The 20,488-nt window shown below is 42.9% G+C and overlaps 1 protein-coding gene and 2 long non-coding RNA genes across 17 annotated transcripts in view; 1 reads left to right on the top strand and 2 right to left on the bottom strand.

The window, feature by feature from the left end:
- The window catches only part of LOC107270803, a 12,993-nt gene extending 4,017 nt beyond the window's left edge, over positions 1 to 8,976 (bottom strand). For 2 of the 9 annotated variants that reach the window (XM_015746135.2, XM_025088117.1), the window contains exons 1-2: positions 8,840 to 8,976; positions 530 to 648 (exon numbers count right to left, since the gene is read on the bottom strand). In XM_015746135.2, coding sequence (XP_015601621.1) covers positions 530 to 648; positions 8,840 to 8,843 — 123 coding nt within the window. In that variant the 5' untranslated portion in view covers positions 8,844 to 8,976. Of the gene's footprint in view, positions 1 to 76; positions 467 to 529; positions 649 to 726; positions 957 to 1,005; positions 1,141 to 1,275; positions 2,683 to 2,759; positions 2,885 to 8,839 lie in introns of those variants that run through there. The other 7 variants (XR_003060662.1, XR_003060663.1, XR_003060664.1 and 4 more) reach the window with 7 other exon arrangements.
- On the top strand, positions 3,023 to 12,711 carry LOC107270806. Of its 7 annotated transcripts, none has more exons than XR_003060671.1 (5): positions 3,023 to 3,158; positions 3,735 to 6,651; positions 8,710 to 10,636; positions 10,754 to 11,804; positions 11,938 to 12,094. It is a non-coding gene; the product is annotated as an uncharacterized LOC107270806 (long non-coding RNA). The 7 variants fall into 7 exon arrangements; XR_003060672.1 differs by having other exon boundaries at positions 3,025 to 3,857; positions 4,048 to 6,651; XR_003060673.1 differs by having other exon boundaries at positions 3,048 to 3,158; positions 4,003 to 6,651; positions 11,938 to 12,093.
- On the bottom strand, positions 11,750 to 20,428 carry LOC107270811. The gene is made up of 9 exons (XR_003060676.1): positions 20,254 to 20,428; positions 19,929 to 20,174; positions 18,698 to 18,872; positions 18,543 to 18,614; positions 17,949 to 18,468; positions 17,147 to 17,869; positions 15,069 to 17,066; positions 11,921 to 14,946; positions 11,750 to 11,860 (listed from the first exon to the last, which is right to left on the bottom strand). It is a non-coding gene; the product is annotated as an uncharacterized LOC107270811 (long non-coding RNA).
- Positions 20,429 to 20,488: the final 60 nt, after the last annotated feature.

Here is a 20,488-nt window from a genome sequence, read left to right on the forward strand (position 1 = left end):
AAAAAAAAAAAAAAAAAAAAAATAAGTCAGAGACGAGTAAAGGGGGTGAGACATAAATACGTAAGTACGTAGTTACTTTTGCCATTGCGTGTCATGCGCGTCCGTTAAAAATTTTCCTCTTTCTTTTTTTCTCCCCTTTATGCGCTCCCCCTTTGTTTTTTCTCTCTCTCTCATCTGCGCCTCGGGAAATTCACGTACCGCACCGGCACCGACATCATCACGGTCTTCTTTTGTTGGCCGGCCATTTTTGATTCGTTCTTAGAATCGGCAACAGGCAGACACACCGAACAGCCGAACTGGCGTCTGTTGCCCGTCGGTCCGCGGGCAACAATCTGTATTTTTTATCTGGACCCTCGCAGCCACCTCCCCGTCCTCTTACATCCACTTCTCGTGTGTATGCCTGCCACCGTGATTCCTCGAATTTATGAAACGAATTCTACTCCACCCCTTTCTCCTCATCCTTGCCCTATTTCAAGATGTATACGTATATTATATATATATATATATATATATATATATATATATTCACATCGCAGGTCGTATTCTTAATTCCGCTCGAAGATCCTTGTTGCCCGACTCCTGGTGCGACAGAAGCCTGCACGAATTCTTTGATCCCTCCAGTAACAGGTTTGCCACGTTGGATTGGTTCTGCAATAATAATACAAAGAAATGATTGATCTTGATCCAGGTATGTTAGATCTTGAGTTATCATTAAAATAGAAATACCCTTAAAGATTCCGAATAATTGAAAAATAAATATTATACAATTTTTATAAATACTCCATCGGTCTGTTCCCTGGAACGGATACGTAAGACGTATCGTTTATTTGTTATTCTCTTAAGGCGCGTTCACACTCTATTGATTATTCGCTTTTGACGCGTTCGTAAACCACATGAAATTTACACCTAACACGTATTGGTATAACATCGCGACTAGATACCAATCCGACTATTTATACCTCTCCTCGTGACACTGGACGTTACATAAGCATGTATTATTCATACCGTCACTCTTGTGCCTCCTTCGTACCCATGATCCTGCCTTTATGCGTGCCTCTTGATAGGAAGCGTAGGTCTTGTCCTTCTATATGCAATAATGCAATTCCGATCGGACACTGTGTCCCGGTCCATTCATGGCTGCTAACAATGAATCGTCTTGTATGATATAATAATAACATGACTAGACTAATATATTATTTATAAATAAAAATTACAAGCATATTGCAAATTATTTATATTACTAATTTTTAATTCACTCTTTGCATTATTTCGTACATCGACTCAAATTCCTCGTCTTTACGAACGCTTCCTTCAAGAATTTATCACGGTATTCCTACGACATTTATGAACCGAACATTATGCGACAGAGTTGTGAACGTTAGCTGTACTCACCGCGAATGATCAGTCGTTCCTAGAAGGTACATTCGTTCCGTGTTATAATTCCTATAATTAGAGAATGTCGTAGACTCCGAATGAGTCAGACACATTGGCACTTGAATTTTCGCATGGGATAACGGGAAATGATAAAGATACAAAATCCGAGATCAGTACCCAATAATTTTGTATTCCTGTCTGGAATACTTATTGGTCTTATGTTTAATGTACTATAGTACCTAGATTCTAGTTGTATATTCCATATAGGTATAAACGCCTCGTCGTGACTTCTCTATTCATAAGATTCTCTTTCATTCATAAAAGCCTACCTAGTTCCAGGCATCGTTGTAGGATCCATTCTTAACGCTATGATATCCTCTTAAGTCATAGGACGTATATACATGTGTGCGAAGCTTAACGATAGTCATGCATTTAACGCGATGAAAGCGTACGAAGGAAACAGCAAGGCGTATAGGAGGTTCGTGCGTCTTTCTCGACGAGAAGTCGATTCGAACAAGGAGTAGGGTTATTAAAAAAAAAAGAAATAAAAAAAATGACAGAAATCACGTTTTAAGGCTTTAACCGATTCCAGGTACAATTAGGAGAACCCTCGCTACTGTTATGTCCCTTCCATGAAATCTCGAACAGATGGCTCTGCACGAGTCCACGTAAAAAGGCGACAAAAACCGAGGGGAACGGAGTATACAAAAATGAAGTAAGGTCTTTATGTATTTTTTATCTATTGTTCAATTTTGTTTATTAGTTTTTACTATCTTTTTCCAAATTTCAAACTCAACACTGAAAGATATTCCATTTTGAATATCTCAAGTGGATACCGAGACTCAACCTCGTCTGTTTGGTACGCGATGGTTAAGTACAAAGTTTGTTGTCACTTTCGATCGAATTTCGAAAACCGAATGAACTCTGGGAAATCTCGTAGACCAAAACAGAAACCGGAGTAGCGCATTGCCACTCGCAACGGTTTCCTGCAACGCCCACGAATGCTCCGAACGCAACGAACGTTCACTTACGATTAATGACCGGAGTCAAGTATGCGACCGAGCGCTGGCTGTTAAATCGCGCCACTAACATCGCCAGCCCTCCTGTGAATGGGACTCGAGCATGGCGACTGGATAATTCGCAGAAAAGAAGGAAAGAAAGAAAAAAATATATAGAAACACAAACGTTTTACACGGCCCACGATACATTACGTAGAAAGGTTGCGTGAGAAGAAACATAGAAGGTTGGTAAGACGTCGCAGGGTCCTTAGAATATAGTGTGATACGTATAGGACAATAAATTACCCAACATGCACTGCTATCGAGCGCTACGTTCACGGCTGTCAATTTACGTGGAAAAAAATGAAATTCACAAAAATCACTTACTTCATTAAATTACATGCTGCAACGGGAATAATATTCTTGAATAGGAAGAGCGTCGGGTCTTCTACGTGGAATTCTTGAATGAATTGTAATGGACGCCGCTCTGGTCTCAATGAGAATAATTCCGGATGACGCGATTAATTATTCTGCAGTTGGCATTGTATATACGTACGTTATAGCAATTCCGTGTACGCTGAGTTATACGTTATAAAACGATCCTTCGTAACAGGAAACAGGACACGTATCTACTTGTATGTACTATATGTCGGACGTGATGACTGACTCAGTCAAAGGCCCTATAAGAAGCCATCTCGTGAGATCAACAACAAACACAACGCTCAGACCTTCGTCGACGTCCAAACGTGGAAGCGTGAGACTCCGCTCTATTCGGCTCGTTTCCAGGTATGTTATTTACGCGGGAGTAAATAGTTACTCGTTAGCGAATACGTCGTTCGATGTCAAACGCGTGTGGATGTCTCTTTGCGTTTCCTCGACGGCGGCGTCACAAAAATAGTCACGACGGACGGTCTGTACTACGTTGTCGCATAACCTACAATACTTCGCGTATACCTATATATCGGACGCTCATTAAACGAATGTTCCGCCAGGGATTTTGTTTACCCTCGACAACGTTTCCACGAACTCTTGAGAAGCTAAGAAGAATTTTGGGTACGCCAACTGACTAACTGCTCTCTAATAACCAAGTCTAATGGTCTGATATCTGATAAAGATAACCTAACCTCTTTGGTGCTATTTTTATTTCACTCTTTTCTTTCCTTCAATTGTATTCACTCTTACTTGGTATTACCGTGCACGGAGGTTAGAATACCAGAAGGTCGCGTGCTCTTGAACTCTTATCTGTCAACGACGTTAAACGGAAAATTGTTATGTACCATGCTATAGCCACCTGTTGAGTTGTCATTTACTTTGTTTATTATCTCACACTCCCAATATATTATGTAAATATTTGTTATATAGGTGGCGTCACTTTTTATTAAGCTATGTATTGTATCGGGCCTCGTACTGTTTTACCGATCGATACGGCAGTGCGAATTATCGACCGAGTCAGTTTGGTTGATTCAACGATAAAATGTATTGTGGGTGTGTATATCTGTCATACAGATTAATACGAACTTTCGCCTGGTGACTGATACAATGCGAATTGAGAATTTTTATAATTTGACTTAATAATTTATGCTTTTGCATGATTCTTATTGCTTGATCTTAATTCGGTGTGATGTCTAAGTAATTGGTAGTGACGCTGCGTGGGACTCGTTACAAAAATTCGTAGTGTCTGCCGTCGAGACGCGAGGTCGCCAAGAGGTTATCAAAGTGACAGCCGAGGACGTGTGGAGATTGTGGAGATGTGGAGACGACGCTTTGTGGAGATTTTTCAGCGAGGACTTTTGGCGCCTCCTCACACCGCGTTATCACTGCGGGTAATCTCTGGGGCAAAATGAGTCATCCCTCCGTTATGAAACTCATCTCGGATGATGTGTTTTACGAGTTATTGAGAAATGGCGACTTTTATTGAATATTTGAGCCTCGTTACACCAGGAGCGAACGTCGAGATGTATAATTAAGTAATAGCTCATTTCTTATGAAGTATATTTACGTCATTACTATGTGTGTTAACTATACTTACTGTTAGATTCGAGTTAGACAAGCTAAATTAACTGTTGAATCTCAAATCTCAGTGATTCGAGCAATTGAACGATTTTCTAAGCTCTACGTGCGTAACGAAGGGAGCAAAAAACATGATAACCGATCAGAGAATCTTTAATCTTAACGAGACATGATGACGCTAATTGTCAACTGTGAGTTACGAAAACTTTACGATAAAAGAAATTAGGTCCTTTAAAGTTCGATCCTGACGTTGCTCTGAAGTCGATTTAATCTCAAAATATCCAAATTCCTGATTGACTAATCTTGTAACTGAACGAAATTTCAATATTATATCGTATGAACGGAGCTTAAGTATATCAATGGTACGATAATAAAAAAAAAACATGGCTGACCTTATATCGACCCACCACCTACCGGCTGAAATTCTTACTACTTGTTTTCCATTTCTGGTAGCCCCCTATACCTTTTCACCCTCTCCATACCCTTTCCCTATTATGTAATTTAATGACTTTGCGAAACTTCCTCTAAATTCAAAAATTCGCCTGCAAATAGCACGCGTAATTCCTATGTGATATAAACCTGACTGAATCTGGATCATCTATTTTTACAGTGCAAGTAAATAGACTGTACTTTCAAAATAGATATTTGAAAATATAATATATATACATACGGTACAACGAATATAAATAATAACAACAATAATGTTAATAAAATTTAAAACAAAAAGACGCATAACGCCTCATATGCACCATAAATAAGATTCGCATATGTAAAACGTTTATCATTTGACATTGTATATCGAATGGATGTTAATCGAGTGATATTTATTCTCCCTGCCATAACGTGGTGTGCGTGTGAAAAAAAAATAAATAAATAAAAAATTCCAATCGCATTATTATTCGATATTCACGACGGATGTTCCGGAACGTGTCCATTGTCAATCGCGCCCTTATTAACATTCATAAATGGCCTCGTAACGCTGCTATAATGACTGACAACTGCCTAATGGATAACGACACAATTTGCCGGCCGGCCGTCTTGCGTTGAAAACCGGGCCGATCTCACGTGGCCGTGAGGTCAGGCCTGGGGAACGTCCTTTTAAGGTGACTGCTCCTGCGCCACGACCCAGGTTAACGCTCTCGTATCCCTAGACCGTCTGAATCCTCGCGAGTATCCTATATCCCAGTGCAAAATAGCCAAATCGATACAAAGTCATTGGATCGAATTAAAAAAAATTAAATCCCACTAAAAAAAAGATCCCACGCATATAGATTAAATCTAAAATTCCTGCGGTCCAGTAATTCAGAGCTGCTTCCACAGCCAAGCGTAGGTTCACCAACTAATTGACAATGCTAACAGGCGACAGCGCCAATCGTTAATTAATATATACGCATATAATAAGAGAAAAAGTGACGCGGACAGTAGAGAAGTGAATCTACCACAGTAAAGCAGAGCGTCGATTGCGTTACGCAAACGTATGTTCATAACCAACCAACGTGCCAATGACGTACCGGGACAGTTATTTTAGACCCCCGACAGCACCCTGGGACCAGAGTACCAGAATTGGCGATTCTCTTGACGATAACTATAACGACCTTGAGTATTCCCCCGCCACCTCGTATCAATACTCAATACAGATACTAGGAAAAGAAGCGAAGCAACGGCGACCCTGGCGCACAGTCGTCCCGCCTCTAGAAAATCCCATCCAGGCCGAGATCCTCTCCGGCACGAGAGGATCGAGGAACGTTCCAAGTGTCCCAATCATCCTGGACCCAGGGTGATTCTCGTCCAGGATGGAATCCCTCGAGGGTATCCAAGGCGGCCCTTTGGTGCGCGTGACAGCGAACAACTGCCGTAGTTTATTATTACATCATGGCCGTGGCGGAGGCCCCTAAGTGGAGCTCAGGGAAGTAGAGGCGAATCATGCCGAGGGATATTGCGACCTCGGGTAGTAGAAGCCTATGTACGTGGACGCGCGAGGATCGTCCGGTTCCTTGTGGTCGTGGGCCGTGTCTTGTCTGTGTATCAGCCGTTCTACCAGCTAGGGAGAGTCTGTGATCTGCAGCGCGAGGAGAGTCAAACGGATACTGTGGAGGAATACTAAGAGAGAGAGAGAGAGAGGGAGTGAGAGTGAGAGTGAGAGAGAATGACAAAGAGGGCAGACCAAGGAAGAGCGGAGAGCGGAGCCAAGAGAGCAACTCGGGAGGCCCGACAGGCTGACGCCAGGAACCCCACCATGCGAGACGACGTGTAACCTGTGCATATATATGTATGTATACATAGTGAGAGTAAGAGAGAGAGAGAGAGATGCGTATCCCGTGCCATATACAAGTACACACTTTCTTGCCGTTCCATACGGGCCAAAGTCGGTCCAGGCCTTCTTCTCCTGCGACGCGCCCTATTCAGACATTATCGTCATCTCGGCTCCAGATGATTCACGTGGTGGGTTGTGCGCGCTGAGAATGGCCTGAGAATGCCCTGAGAAATCGGCAAGGACGACCTCTTTCCTCAGTCTTATTATAGGATATGCATATCGAGCCGTATAGGCTAAGTCATGCACGAATAAAGACGAATTCCTCTTGCCCTTTTGTTTATTCCACTTGAATTCGACGTCCTTTGCTTTGGACGGAAAGAAGAGAGTCGTAGACAGCTCTTTCTCGGGGTTTCCTAGTTAATTAGTCGCAGCGTGTCTCATAAGTCTCCCGGGTGGTGAGAGGGGGGAGGGGAGTGACGAAACTCGTCTGCCATCGGCAGGCGTCACTCCCGTCGGAGCAGACCTATGTATATCTGCTGCTTGTGTTCCATTACCCATGCGTTACATGACTACAGATTTTTGTGCAGTTTACTGATTACCGTATAGTGTAATCAGATATAGTGTCATTAATGTTATTTATAACCAGAGTCAATACCTAATCCTGTATCGCTGTATCCCGGCTGCTCTCAACAGACTCGATGTCTATTGTCTTGAATCTAATGTGTAACGAGGCGTGTTCGCCAAGAGAACAGGGAAAGTTTTACGCGACGATGAACGAGCCGTTTGAACAATTAGAGAGGGGGAGAGAGAGAGAGAGAGAGAGAGAGAGAGAGAGAGAGAGTGTCAAAGAATCGAACAAGGACAGGGGAGAGGGAGAGAGACGACCTTCGATGGCGTCGGCGTCATTACGGACAGCGAGAGCAGCAGGCGAGCCAGCGACAGGTAGAAACATTAAGTCAGATTTTAATCGAGACTTCGACGATTAAGAAAACAAGAGCGATCGATCGTATCGAAGATCGGCAGCGGGTAGGAGAAGGCCAGCGATTCGTAACTGCGAAGAAGCTCGAAAGTTTCGTCGGCGGCGTGTGCCGTTGACAGGAGTCAGAAATAGCCGGGACCGCGGTCCAGCAGCCAAGAACCTAGTCTCTCTCTAGAGAGGAAGGTCGTACAGGCCTCTTATACATCCTATGAGAGAATAACGTGTAGTTAGATGTGTACCAGACTTTAGTCTACGTCGCCATTGCTAACGTATATGAAAAGAATTTCTCTTGGAATAGGTAGGCGCTTGTGTATATAAGTATATGTGTGTACTGTATGGTACCTATAGGGACAGACAGATGGTGAGGACTTCTGAGAGTTTAGGCTAGGTTAGAGTAGGTAGAAGACGAAGATGAAACGGAGAAGGAAGAAGAAGAAGGGAATAGCCCTCCTTCGTCCTGGGGATTGGGGAAGCCCTCACGATTCTACGTTTCTGCCAGCTATTCTTGGGTGTCCCGGGACCCAGGAATAGATACGCCACGTTCCACCCTGCGGCTAAAGTCGCGTTCACAACCTATGCCTACCCATCGTCTTCCCTCTTGATCCCTCTCTTTCTGTTTTTACCATTCTCCCATTCTGGCGACGAAGCCTTCGCCGTCCGACGCCTCCATTCACGTATCACCCGCTATGCGCCCCGCGACGCGACGGCGCCTTTTCTCATATCGTTTCCCGACTCCCGGACGGCAGGACAATTTTTTTTTAAATTACGCCTCACGTTGGATTACTTCGGAATCCTCTTAAGGAAGGATTTTCCTTCTCATTGAGGTATGTGTTATGTCTTATCACTTTATATATATACACGTGCGTTGTATATCACGTCAGTAATATATTAAACGTGTATATATATATAAACAGGAGATTCAAATTAAAACGCCTTTAAGGTACATATCAAGATTGCCCAATGATTCTTCGTGCATAGGTCGTGTATAATGAATTAAAAAATAAATAATATTTAACCTTGTCTTATTTTAATTATTTATAATTATCTTTTTAAATTCGCAGCGTATAGCATCGGTATCGCTATACTCGTAGTAGTTCTTTACAGGGAGAATCGACGCATTAGGCTGAACTTGTCGCATACGAGAAAACGACAAGCGTCCGAGAAGCAGAAAAAGATGAAGAGAGTAACGATGAAAGAGAAACAAGGACGGGGAGATGTACTCACGCATGGACGACGGCTGTTAGGCCTTACGCAAGCGGTGCTGAAGTGTACGTGGGGATTCCTTATGGCGCCGGCCGTCTGCCGTACTCACAGACACGTATAAGCGAACTAGCTTCTACACGATCTCACGAATAGTATTAGTGGCGAAGCATGGCAGCTTGTAGCGTCTCTCGGCGTCGTGCATGCCTGCTACTCACCAAACGGTAAAACACCAAGGAGAGACGCGAGAAATCACCGACCTAACCTGTCCCAGCTAGTGTTGGATACGCAGCTGCTGCCATCTGAGGAAGTACTAACTGATCTAGGAATTTCGTCCATTTTTAAATAACCACTCTGAATCTTATTCAAGTCATATCTATACGATAATTATTTTTCTAAGTTTGTTTACCATTTTATATCGCTCATTCGTTGCGTCGTCACCAGATACGTTTCATTCAGTGGCATGTGCGGGATATGTACGAACTTAAAAATAGCTTTTGATTGACAGAAAACTCGCTCTATTGGCAACCCTGAAGGAATTCTGGCGCGACTCGTCATCCTCGAGGATAGTCGAAGGTGTTCATGTATCAAGGGAATTTATGATGTCTTATTATGAAAATACTTGATTATTCGACTGTTTAAATCGGACTATATATATGAAAGTGTAAATATTAATGGTAGTTGACGATTGACTTTACCACGGTTTCAAGCGTGACAGTTTTATCGACTGAATATTTCTGAGCTTCGAGCGCGACCTTACACTCTCGAGATGAGTTGAAAGGTCGCCATGTGGCCTTCCACTCGTACAACGAAAAGAGGATCTTTACTCGAGATGCTTATGTTGAATAAAAAAATAAAAAGCATGTGAGCCAGCGACTATTACAGTGACGAAGAAGAAACTTTTGAGAAATAAGAATCACGTTTGTAAAGAAACGTTGAAATTTTAGTGCAAACAATTTTCTATGCCCATTAATCTTCATGGTTCGATATTAAAAGTCAATTTCAATAATTATACTAGATTTTCATATAGATATAGATTTCCTGAGAACGTTCTTCAGGAACCTAGAGTATCCTAATACTACCCAGAGGTCGCCGTCGAAGTGCTTAGAATTTCAGTGAGTTATTTCACAATGGATTTGATCCTTTCGACCTGCGGGGTTGACAAACTAAACTTAGTAAGTCGCAAAGGGTCTGGAACCCTTTACAAATCGCCCTTACAATTCCCTACGTAAAGTCCCGTCCACACTGAAATGCCTTTATCCATTTCAATTTGAAGAATACAGAAAGATTTATTACCTTTCTATCTCGTTAACCTCAAAATTGTATTATTCAAATCTGTTTTGCACTTTTACAAAACGTTGAAATATTTTTTTAAGGAACTGGTTCATATCTCTCCACAAGGATGGTTGATGCGAGATGGATCCCGGTGCCGAGTTTGTGACGCCTGTGCCTAACCAAGTGCGTGCACATCACGCACTTATGTACATACACGTATCCTCGGTTAACACCCCGCAGCAGGCAGTCAGGCAACAAGGCATACGCGCATAAATGCGACAGGAGAAAATCGCCGGTATCGGTCGAACGATGTGAACCAATGGCGTAACTTGGTGGATCATTATCCACACGTATAAAGCTGATACATAGGGCATTTATCTAGAACCCAGCTGGCGGCGACCTTCCATAACCCACGCTTGTAAAAACACGGCTTCCCCCGTTAACGCTCGTGCCTGCAGCACATATAGACAGATACGTGTTGCTGTTGTTGACCGCCATTGTTCTTGTTCAAGTAGCCACATACGAAGGAGAGAAATCCTGGCTTAGGTATGATACATCAATATGCTTGATAGATATAATATTAATAATAAAATATAAATTAAATTATGGCAGTAATAAAGAGATATCACGCAATTTGATTCCAATACTATTTTTTCATTTCAGGAAAACCATCCTGTTAGCTTCGATGAAGGTCTACGTGTTCCTTGGGGATATTCGCTTTTGATAATTGAGTTCTATCTAATCCTGTCATCGATCCTCTCCGAGTTCACTGAAACCGATATATAACCTCGCATATGTTTTACAAAGCAATGATAATATATATGTAATATGTATTGATATCTAGTTTGTAAACGAATTCGTGTTACAGGTACATTTACAAAAGGATAAAGTGCATATAACGAATTTGCGTAGAGAAACGTATAGCGTGAGAAAAGAATGATGTGTAAGCAGCTACGTGTGTGGTTAACCCCCTGGATTCAAATCTTTAGGAACTTACTGTGTGATATATTTATATATTGGTATATCGTAGCGTCTTCAGTTTTCTTATTATATTAGTTATATATACATATATTAATGTATAGTCACTCTCGGTAGTCTCCTTATAATAATAATAATGCCGCTTCTGATACGGTTCTAAAATACGTCTCTCCTTGTCTGTTCGTCTCGACGTCAGGGAGGACGCCTCGGTATTCGTGTCGGTCGCCACGACGTCGCCAACCAACCACAGAATGAATATATTAAACACGATCTTTGCCGCAGATTCTGAATAAATGGAACAGTAAGATGCCGGAAGTGTCTATGGGTACAGACAGTAGCTCCGTGGACGACGTAATCGATGCCTGATTCATCGTGGAGATTATACGATAATTTACTATCAAGATTTACCAATCCATTTTGAAGATCGTCAACGAGTCTCAGAAGATATTAAAATGATTGCACGAGCAACAAGTCGCCAGTTGCCATTTACGCTCGGCAAGAAAATATTAAAGAAAGAGACAAGATGGTTGGAGACTGGCGCTGCTTGCATATCGTGTTTTAATAATAAGAAACAGAATTAAGGACGCTGCGGTTTCACTCAAAGGCCACGTGGACGCCGAACTGGCAGTTCCCTGCTCATTATCCTGTCGCCGGCAGGAGAATATCTTCCTATTCACCAGACGCCATCTTGTCCTCCAAGTTTGGTCCTTTAATGTCACGGATTCCTTTTCACTGGGTAAATTCTTCTGTTGTTATTGAAATATAAGAAGCTTGAGGCGATCTGAAAATATTCTAAAAATTTCTTTACTCATTACTTTCTCCCATCTCATCAGGTCCAGGATTATATATCACCTTGGTGTATTTCGTAGATACGTGGGTGTGATCGTCGTCATCCGGAGGAAGGTCGATCAACTTTCACACAGAGGTTTAAAATTGCCAGGTGTAAGAGCATCATGCCAGGTGTATCGTAATCAGTTCAGTTCGGATTAATTTTACGAGCTAATCAAGACTCCACAGCGAACCATCACTGGTACCAATCTTGCAGTCTGAAAGTACAAGCGAGAAAGGATCGGTGAGGTTAATTCCTAATTAGGGAATTGTGCAAAAAAATAAAATAATTCCTTATCCTATAAAATCTCGCTCGAGCCACGCGATTTAAGAGCACCTTGCTTCCGACGCTTCTTTTATTCTTTTCCACCTTCTTTACGTGCCCGATGGTGGCTGCCCTGTGAGTCTGCTGCAGCACGCCTCTCTTTATGGGAATACGTGGAGCGTTTCTCAGGGGGGCAAAAAATCACGCGAGTCCCCGGGTGCGCTTCTGATTTTTTCGGGGCCGCACCTTGCACGCGGAAGGGTGCCAAAGCAGTCTCAGTTCTTGGGGCCTGGCAGATGGCCAGCAGATGTCTGCCATCTTGTCCTGATTGTAGGTCCGGACGAAGTCGTCCGTGAAAGGTGGCTATTGCCTGCACGGTAACCTCTTCTGCCGTTGATACCCATAGATGATCTCAGTACCAATTCAATATCAATATCTTCAGCAGGAATCGCACATGGAACATCCAGAGGGATCCTGAAATTTCCAATCCTACAAGAGTTTATCGATATACGACCCATTGCCCAGGAAGGGCTCATCTTGCTCTGGCTATGAGAAAAACCTGAGAGTTTCGGATCCTTTGTCTGCCCTCCATGGAGCCGAGCACCTGCCCACCCTGGCAGCAACCTGCTCGGCATTCTCTGGCCCTTCGTCCCTCCCAACTACTTCAGGAACCGCCATAGGAGGATTGGACCACCTAACCTACCCGTCCCATACTTCCAGTTTCACCTCGGTACCCTCCTCCTCGAAGACTACCGACGTCTCACTAATACTCCTTGGACCCAATCCTGGACTAGACGGTCTTCCTATATTTCCTGCGCTACGGTTACCTTGACTAATACTACTACGTCTACTATTACTATCTACTACTACTGCTACTACTAATACTACTGTAGAAGACGAGGCGAAGGCACTGACTGCGGTGGGTACCTCTCTTCACCCGGGATCCCCGGGCCACCTTAGGAGGTTATGCTCCCAAACTCAGGTGAATAACCACCTCGTTCCTTAGCCCGCATCCACACCGGCCTCAGAAAACACTGTTATTACTCGATCTTCGGAAGAAGACCCAAGAGTCTATACTGTAACTTTACTCCAAGTGTTACATATATACATTACACAAAACATAAGTCCTCCGATGTGCTCTAGAAACATATAATCTTTCATCACAAACAGATTGAATCGATTCGAACAATTTTTTAATTTATCCATAAGTTTTATTACATTTACATAATATAATGAACTTGTCGGTTGTCCATCTAGTTTATCTACACAGATTCGCCGCAGTGGGTTACGGGGTTGGTTGTACTCACTTGGTGTGTTGTATATACAGGATATGTAGGCATATGCGTAATAGGCAGAGCGTTCCATGTCACGTGCTTCCACATAACGTGCTCAGTCATATACATGCTCGTAGATAGGTAGGTAGGTAGGTAGGTTGGTTGGCGTTCGAGTTGCTAGGCGACCAAACTCCACGCTCTTTCCACTCTGAAGCCCAGCATCCCTTAAACAGTCCACTTCCATCCCATCCCGAGCAGCATCCCACCCTCAGCTTTCCACCCTGTACACATTCACCCTGCACTGGATCAATGCGTCCAGGCGAGAATCCACTCTAGATGTGTATAGAGAGTTGGAAAGATAAAAAGAGACAGAAAGTAGAGTCAAGAAACGATCAGAGAAAGAGAGTATTTCAAATATTTCTATACGTATAATATACCATACTCCTATATCCTGTATTAACATGGAATAATGATTAACCTGAAATTAGCGCTGGTATCAGTCGCTACCACCTTCAGAACAATTAACCGAGACTAGACGTGTGCCAGCATCCATCACCTTGGCTGCAACCGGACCAATAACAATGCTTCGAGTAAACCTCTGTATTATTCATCCAATGATCTGACGAATCACCCGGAAGTAGAGGAGGAAAGTAGTTTTATCCGGATCCATTCGTAGCGGAAATTCTGACAGCATCCTGCATTCAACTCTGAAGTTAGGGGATTTTCGAAAAGGATCGGAGAAACCGCGTTGTCCTTTGTAGCTGGTGTTCCTTTCTCTTTCCTATCTTTATCCTTATCCGATTCTCTCTCGCTCTTCCTCCCTCGCTCCTCGGGCTCCTTCTCAGGCAGAATATTAAAACTGTCCTCTCCGCGCCTGGCATTTCCACTGGCTGGGATATAAATGCCGTGCCGACCTACCCTTTACTACCCTTAGCCGCTAGTACCAGCAGGTTCTCACATCAAGAGCACAAGGGTATAGCGTGAGGTGGTAAGAGAGGGTCGGGATTCTGTACTACGTAATAGTCACCGGGATGCTGTTCGAAATGGCCACCGTCCTCTGCTGTGCGAGCTAGGTTATGACCTGAATAGCAGATTACCCGTTTACGAGGCAACGGGCTAGTTTCCACCATTTTATTGAATTCAGAGAATTCTTCTTATTCCGCATCTCGCAAAACTCTTCGCTGCACTTGACTCCTCTGTCATCTCTTATTTCTCCTATTTCGCTGTCCTTTGAAACCATCCCTCTTTTTTATATTTCTTTTTTCGTCTGACACTCTTCTTGCCTCAAATTCCATACCTTTTCTCCTTTATTTATTTTTCATTTCATGATCTCACTCTTTACTTCTTCCAGGGAGTAGTCAAGTAGTACAATAAGATGTGCCAAGGAGGAATCAGAAAATATAGGGCGTCAAAATCTCCAGGTAGTAGTAACGAAGGAGGTTGAGGATTTCACTCTCGGTTATTATTTTCTCTGAAATTGGGTGGTCCAGTTCAGGGAAGATTATCTTCATCTAAAAGACATTTTTTTATTTTTGATAATATTTTTCTTTCTGCCTTGTATCAATATCTACTTATCCTACTCTCTTTCTCTTTGGCAGTTCTACTTAGACTTTACGTTGGGCCTAGTACGTACGTTATACATATCCACATTGGATGCTTCGAGGATGCTCTCCCGACTGATTACTAGGGTACTTGCTTTTTCAACCCTTAGAGACGTCACGCGAGATGCACACGATACTGCACAATGCAGCTAACCTTTGAACTTGTCAGAAGTGTCTCCTTAAACCATCCCTTACACGTCAGCCAGAGTTAGTCGTCAGCACGGGTGCCTCCTGATAAGGTGAATTCAACTGGAACGCACTTTATAATACAGTAAAAATAAATGAGTACAGATAGACTATATAAATTTAATATTATTATTTAGTAATATTAATGAGACTTACACCATTTAAGCCAGCGCGCTATTTACGTCACATGAAGAATACCTAAAACCCACCGCGCACCAATCTCAAGGGATGGAAGGGTGTTCCAGAGAGGAGGAACTAGAAGGGTTGCGTTGTGAAGGACCCGAGGGACTCGACAAAGTATAGGGATGAAAGAGGGCGAGAAACAGAGGAAAAACTTCAAGGGTCGATTATAATGATTAAAGATACCATCCTCATCCACAGGGAGGGACAAGCCCCTGCCTACTTGCCAAATGGAAGGAATCGATCGAAAGTCTGGTGAAAAAGATTTCTTGAATAATAAGATAAAACTTGGCACTCCGTCGGGGAGATGTATATAGCAGGAAATCAAAATCGACTTGAAAAAAATAGAATGAGGTCCTAAATCGGGCTGAAAACTTGTCGGCAACCTTTATCAAGGATCCCCATTGCCATTAGTGGTTTCCCCGCATTATGCGAGCTCTTCCTTTTTATTTTTTGCCCCCATCGTTCCATCTCACTCGCTCTCGAAAGATATCCTATAACCATCAAAGAAGAGCACAGCATCCTACTCCACTTCTGGCATTAACCAGAAACTTTATACCTACCTACCTACCTACTAGCTCCTCTCTCCTTCCTTTCCCAACCATCTACTGCTACCACCGCCGCCATTTTTTCTCCTCCCCCGCTCTAGCCTTGCTCCCTTATCCTGTAGTAAAACCCCTGGAGCCCCTCGTCACCATGTGTGCCAGGGATATGCCCCGGGGATCCGCGAGCAGCATTGTTCCCTTTTGCTTCCTGGATTCTTTTTTATCCACTACCCCTACGTTCATTTCTGAGCCAAGCTCTGTCCTTTTCCTTTCCTTCCCTCGCTCTACTCTGCTTCGTCTTCCTCTCTCCTTCTCTGTTCTTTAATCTTCCCTATCTTCATCCCACTCTATTGTACTTCTCGTTCCTTCCTTTTTTCTACTTTCTCTAGTTTACGAGGACGTATTTCCTGCCGCGATACCGGCGCACGAGCGAACAGCCATCCCGAGGTATAACCTTTATGGGGTCTTCTGAAATTAAACGAACCTTGCGCCCCCGTGCACTGTGTTGCAGCACGAGCCAGCCTTAGCCAACTAAAGGGAATACTATCCCTGCTGATATACCATTCCCTTATACGAGGGAAAAGACCAGGCGCTTCGGATGGGATACCCGCTTTCTTGGAAGTGCCTTGGTAATTTTCAGAATCTCGCTGAACTTCTTTTTAGTCTGCTTCTTTAAGTTGATTCTTTTCTAGCTGCTCTCTCTAGACCGACGTTATTGATGTGATAATTCCATACGTAATTATGTAATTAAGGAATTAAGGCAGGAGGATTTTGTTTTCATGGTACATCTTCAATTTATCCATGGGTAGCTCTGTTCTTCTTATGGGACTTTTTACGCTCTGTGCTTTTACACCTTCCGCCATTGTTAAAACCACTCGGCTTTCTTTATAAACGGATCATCTTTGTCGCGTCTTTGAAGATGGCTCACCTTCTTTTTTTCTCTCCTCTTTTCATACTCCCTAACGCTAAAAGCTATACGCTCGTGTCCCCGAGCCTTTTATTCTCTGCGTCATTACATGGTATCGCGGCTCCGCCACGATGACATCAGGCTGCCAAAGGGACTCTTGTCATACCCTTGTACAGATCAGATGACGAATACCAGGAAAACCAACGTACAACCTATTGGAGATATCATTGTATTTTTTTTTTTTGTAAATCCAAATTGCTCTTATAATAATAGATATAAAACATGCCTTTACCTTTTTAATCAGTGTTTCTATTTCTCTTGTAATTTTTCACTGTATTCAGTGATTTTCTAAATCACTCAGCTATTCAATTCATTTACGTAATTATTTTAATTCAATTCCATTCACCATGGGAAATATCATGTTTCCATTACCTCTGTATATGGATGAGGGTCGCGATTGCTTTGAAATGGACCGCTACGTCGGTCAGTTATGCAATAGCGAGTATTGATTATCTGTCAGTAACAGACAGCACAGCCCAAGCCGTCGATTAGGCTATCAAATTATTGAATCTCATGAATAAAAGTTATTTGAGATGTGAATCTCTTGTAGAACGGTTCACTGAGTAAGAGGCTACCAGAATTACTACTCTGAGTCCTAAGGGTTATAAGTACCTACTGAGCAACCCCATTGAAGTCTCAGAATAATAATTTTTCACTGTATTCCCTTTTGCTCCCTTCGACTCTTACACAGTCTTCCTTCCCTTTTTTTCTGTAGTTCTTCTTAAGAGTCGTTATAGGCAACGGGTCTAGGCCAGCTCCAGGAAGCGTCTCTCTAGGAACCCGTTGCGGTCACAAAGCTTTGATCCTCTCCATCAGCTTAAGAACTTCTCGTCTTCCTGGAAGCTCTTCCACTCGGCTTCTATTCACTTATATCTTCCAGATTCCAAGAAGGCAGCACAGTCATACAGAGAATTCGGTTTTCAATGAAACGAGTCACTAATTAATCTACAACTTACTAAGGAATCAAAGATTTAAAAAAAAATCCAATCCGATAACCCAGCCCCAGTGAATCAATAAAACCTTTCATTTCATACCTTAGCAATAATAAGCAATTTGGATCAACCATCCTGAAATCGCAGCCCCCTTATTTAACTGCTGGATTTTAACGCAGGTGATACGGAGTTAAATCTCTAAACGCATCCCAGGACGAGGTCGATGCGAGCACAAGGTTGTAAAGTGGCACAATGCACCAGCATAATATTCCAGATCTTCGCCAGCCCTGAAGCCGTTCCACCCCATCACAACTACCAGGTACTACAGAGACGCCCCTGAAGACCACTTGCATTGGGCATATATACGTATGGTATCCCATGACACGCTTTTCAGATTACGACTGAGCCATTCCACTATTTTGAAATTACCAATAGCCGCAGGTATGGTAACCAATAAGAATGCCGCTCTTGCTACTGGTACCAGTTCATAATGGTACAAACGGAAAGTTAAATCCTTTTGAAGTTTCTGAGTAGTTTCATTGAAGGAGCTCCGATGCAAAGCCACCAGGTAGGATTTACATGTAACGCCGTACGGACGCCCATGGATTTCAGTCTTACAATCCTGAAAAGTTTCTTAGATGTAAAACGTCCTCTAACGACGACTTTTGCTATTCTATGGTATCATACGTGACTTACTGTGTATATACTTATGTAACTACCTATTGTATATGAATAGATGTCTATATATGGATATATGCTACCAGGTACCTATAACACATATATGTATATATACCATCGGTGAAGTATCAGAACGGTACTGCTGCACCAACTTCCAACGTTTTACGACTTACGTGCTATGCGTCGGCTTCCACGCTTTACGTTTACGTCGTACGTTACGTTATGCCCTCGTAACTCCTTCCGAGCGTGTCGGTTGCACTGGTGAAACTCAGCAACCCTGAGGGCGGCCATGATGCCCGCGTTAAAGCTCCTTGAATTATAATACCACGATGCTGCATTCGATACCTCCTGAAAGCATGGAACTGCAAGATTTTATTCTGAAGAAGTCGGGTATGAATTTTGTATTTACATATTGTCCTAGGGAGGTCATGGTAAGCACTTAATACTTCAAATGGCGGAGGGTTCCGTAAAAACTGACTGTACTATTGTAGAAGCTAAATACGATATCTGAACGTGTACTACGGATTTTACGTTATCGAAGATCCTATTGCGTTAAAGTGTTGCTGTTATGTATATTAACCGCGAATAAATATGAAATTTCAAGTCTGACGTGGAAGTGATCACACCAAGTTTTAATGAAAAAATAATTTGACGAAAAGCTTCTTGCCTCGGCTGATGTTGCCAGAAAATAGCTACGGTGGCCTCCTATCGAAAATCGCGAGAGATTTTTTAACTAATGACTGGGGACGAACTTTTCTGACTTTTAATAGCAATTAACAAGACTCCATTTACTTTTGTCTATATTAATTATAGCGGTACTTGGTATCGGTACATCCATTGATTTTATGTCAGATCTCAGTCACCAGGATATATTCAATGTAATGGAAAACATCGTGGAGGTCTCAAGCAGTTATAGATTAAATTTTATGCTTCAATCAAATATGTAGTTTTGTAGGCAAAATATAGAATTTTTACTTGAGTAATTTTCTCTTAAATAAACCGGTTCAGCTACTCATATACTATGCAGTATCTAACCTATAAAGCGCTATTTGTTCTCATCCCCTATATTCTCATCCCTACCTCAACGTCTCGCCACCCTCGTCTAACGGAATGGAGTCTGCGCTCAACTTCTGACACGGTTTAGAAACCTTCACGTGTTCTGTGCTCCTGGTTACTTACCGCCTGTTCCTTTTCTTCCTGGACAACTTAGCCCCCTCCCGATTACCACTCTCAACCCCTGACCCTTCTAAGCTACCCTCGTCGTCTCGACCTCTCTGCACTTTTCTTTTCCTCAATCGCAAATTTTGTACCGCTATTTCTGCCCAGTATAAAACTCTTCATCGATCTCGGATCCCATAGGAGGTTATTGTTTTAAAAATTCAATGGTTGAATATAGGTATTTACCTTGATGAGAATCCTTTACGTAAAAGGTAACTCATCTCCTTCTTAGGGTGTTCACAGTTCCTGGAGAATTCTCGATCAAGTAAGCGATGCCAGGACACGAGGAAAATCCGCATACCTCCACGGGGGTTGCGTTCCTGTGAATTAGGCGCGGGTTTCTTCGACACTACGGGGTATCCCTAGGGAAGAGACTGGGTCATCCTTATTCCCGTATCCGGGGAAAACAGCCTGCCGCCACTTCATGGGTGCCTGATAGAGAGTTCCCGGAATTTCGGGCAAATTGCAGTTTTTCTGTCCAATGATCACCCAGCACCCCTACCTGGCTCACCTGGATTTCGACAGGTGTATCCTGGCCCGGTTCCTAAGGGATGATTTCATCTCCAACTGGATCCATACAGCCAAATTCAGGACCTCGGTATAACGATCCTCGGTAGCCCATCGACCTTCTCTCTCCCGGGGGTTGACTCTGCGGGAGGAGCCTTCCAGAGGATGTTGAGCACACTGTACAGTTGCTACCCTAAAAATAATTATTCCACTTATTTAACTGAGGACTCACATCCACC

Source organism: Cephus cinctus, unplaced genomic scaffold (genome assembly GCF_000341935.2).
Source record: "Cephus cinctus unplaced genomic scaffold, Ccin1 Ccin1_scaffold0839, whole genome shotgun sequence".
In the NCBI taxonomy this organism is placed as follows: Eukaryota; Metazoa; Arthropoda; class Insecta; order Hymenoptera; family Cephidae; genus Cephus; species Cephus cinctus.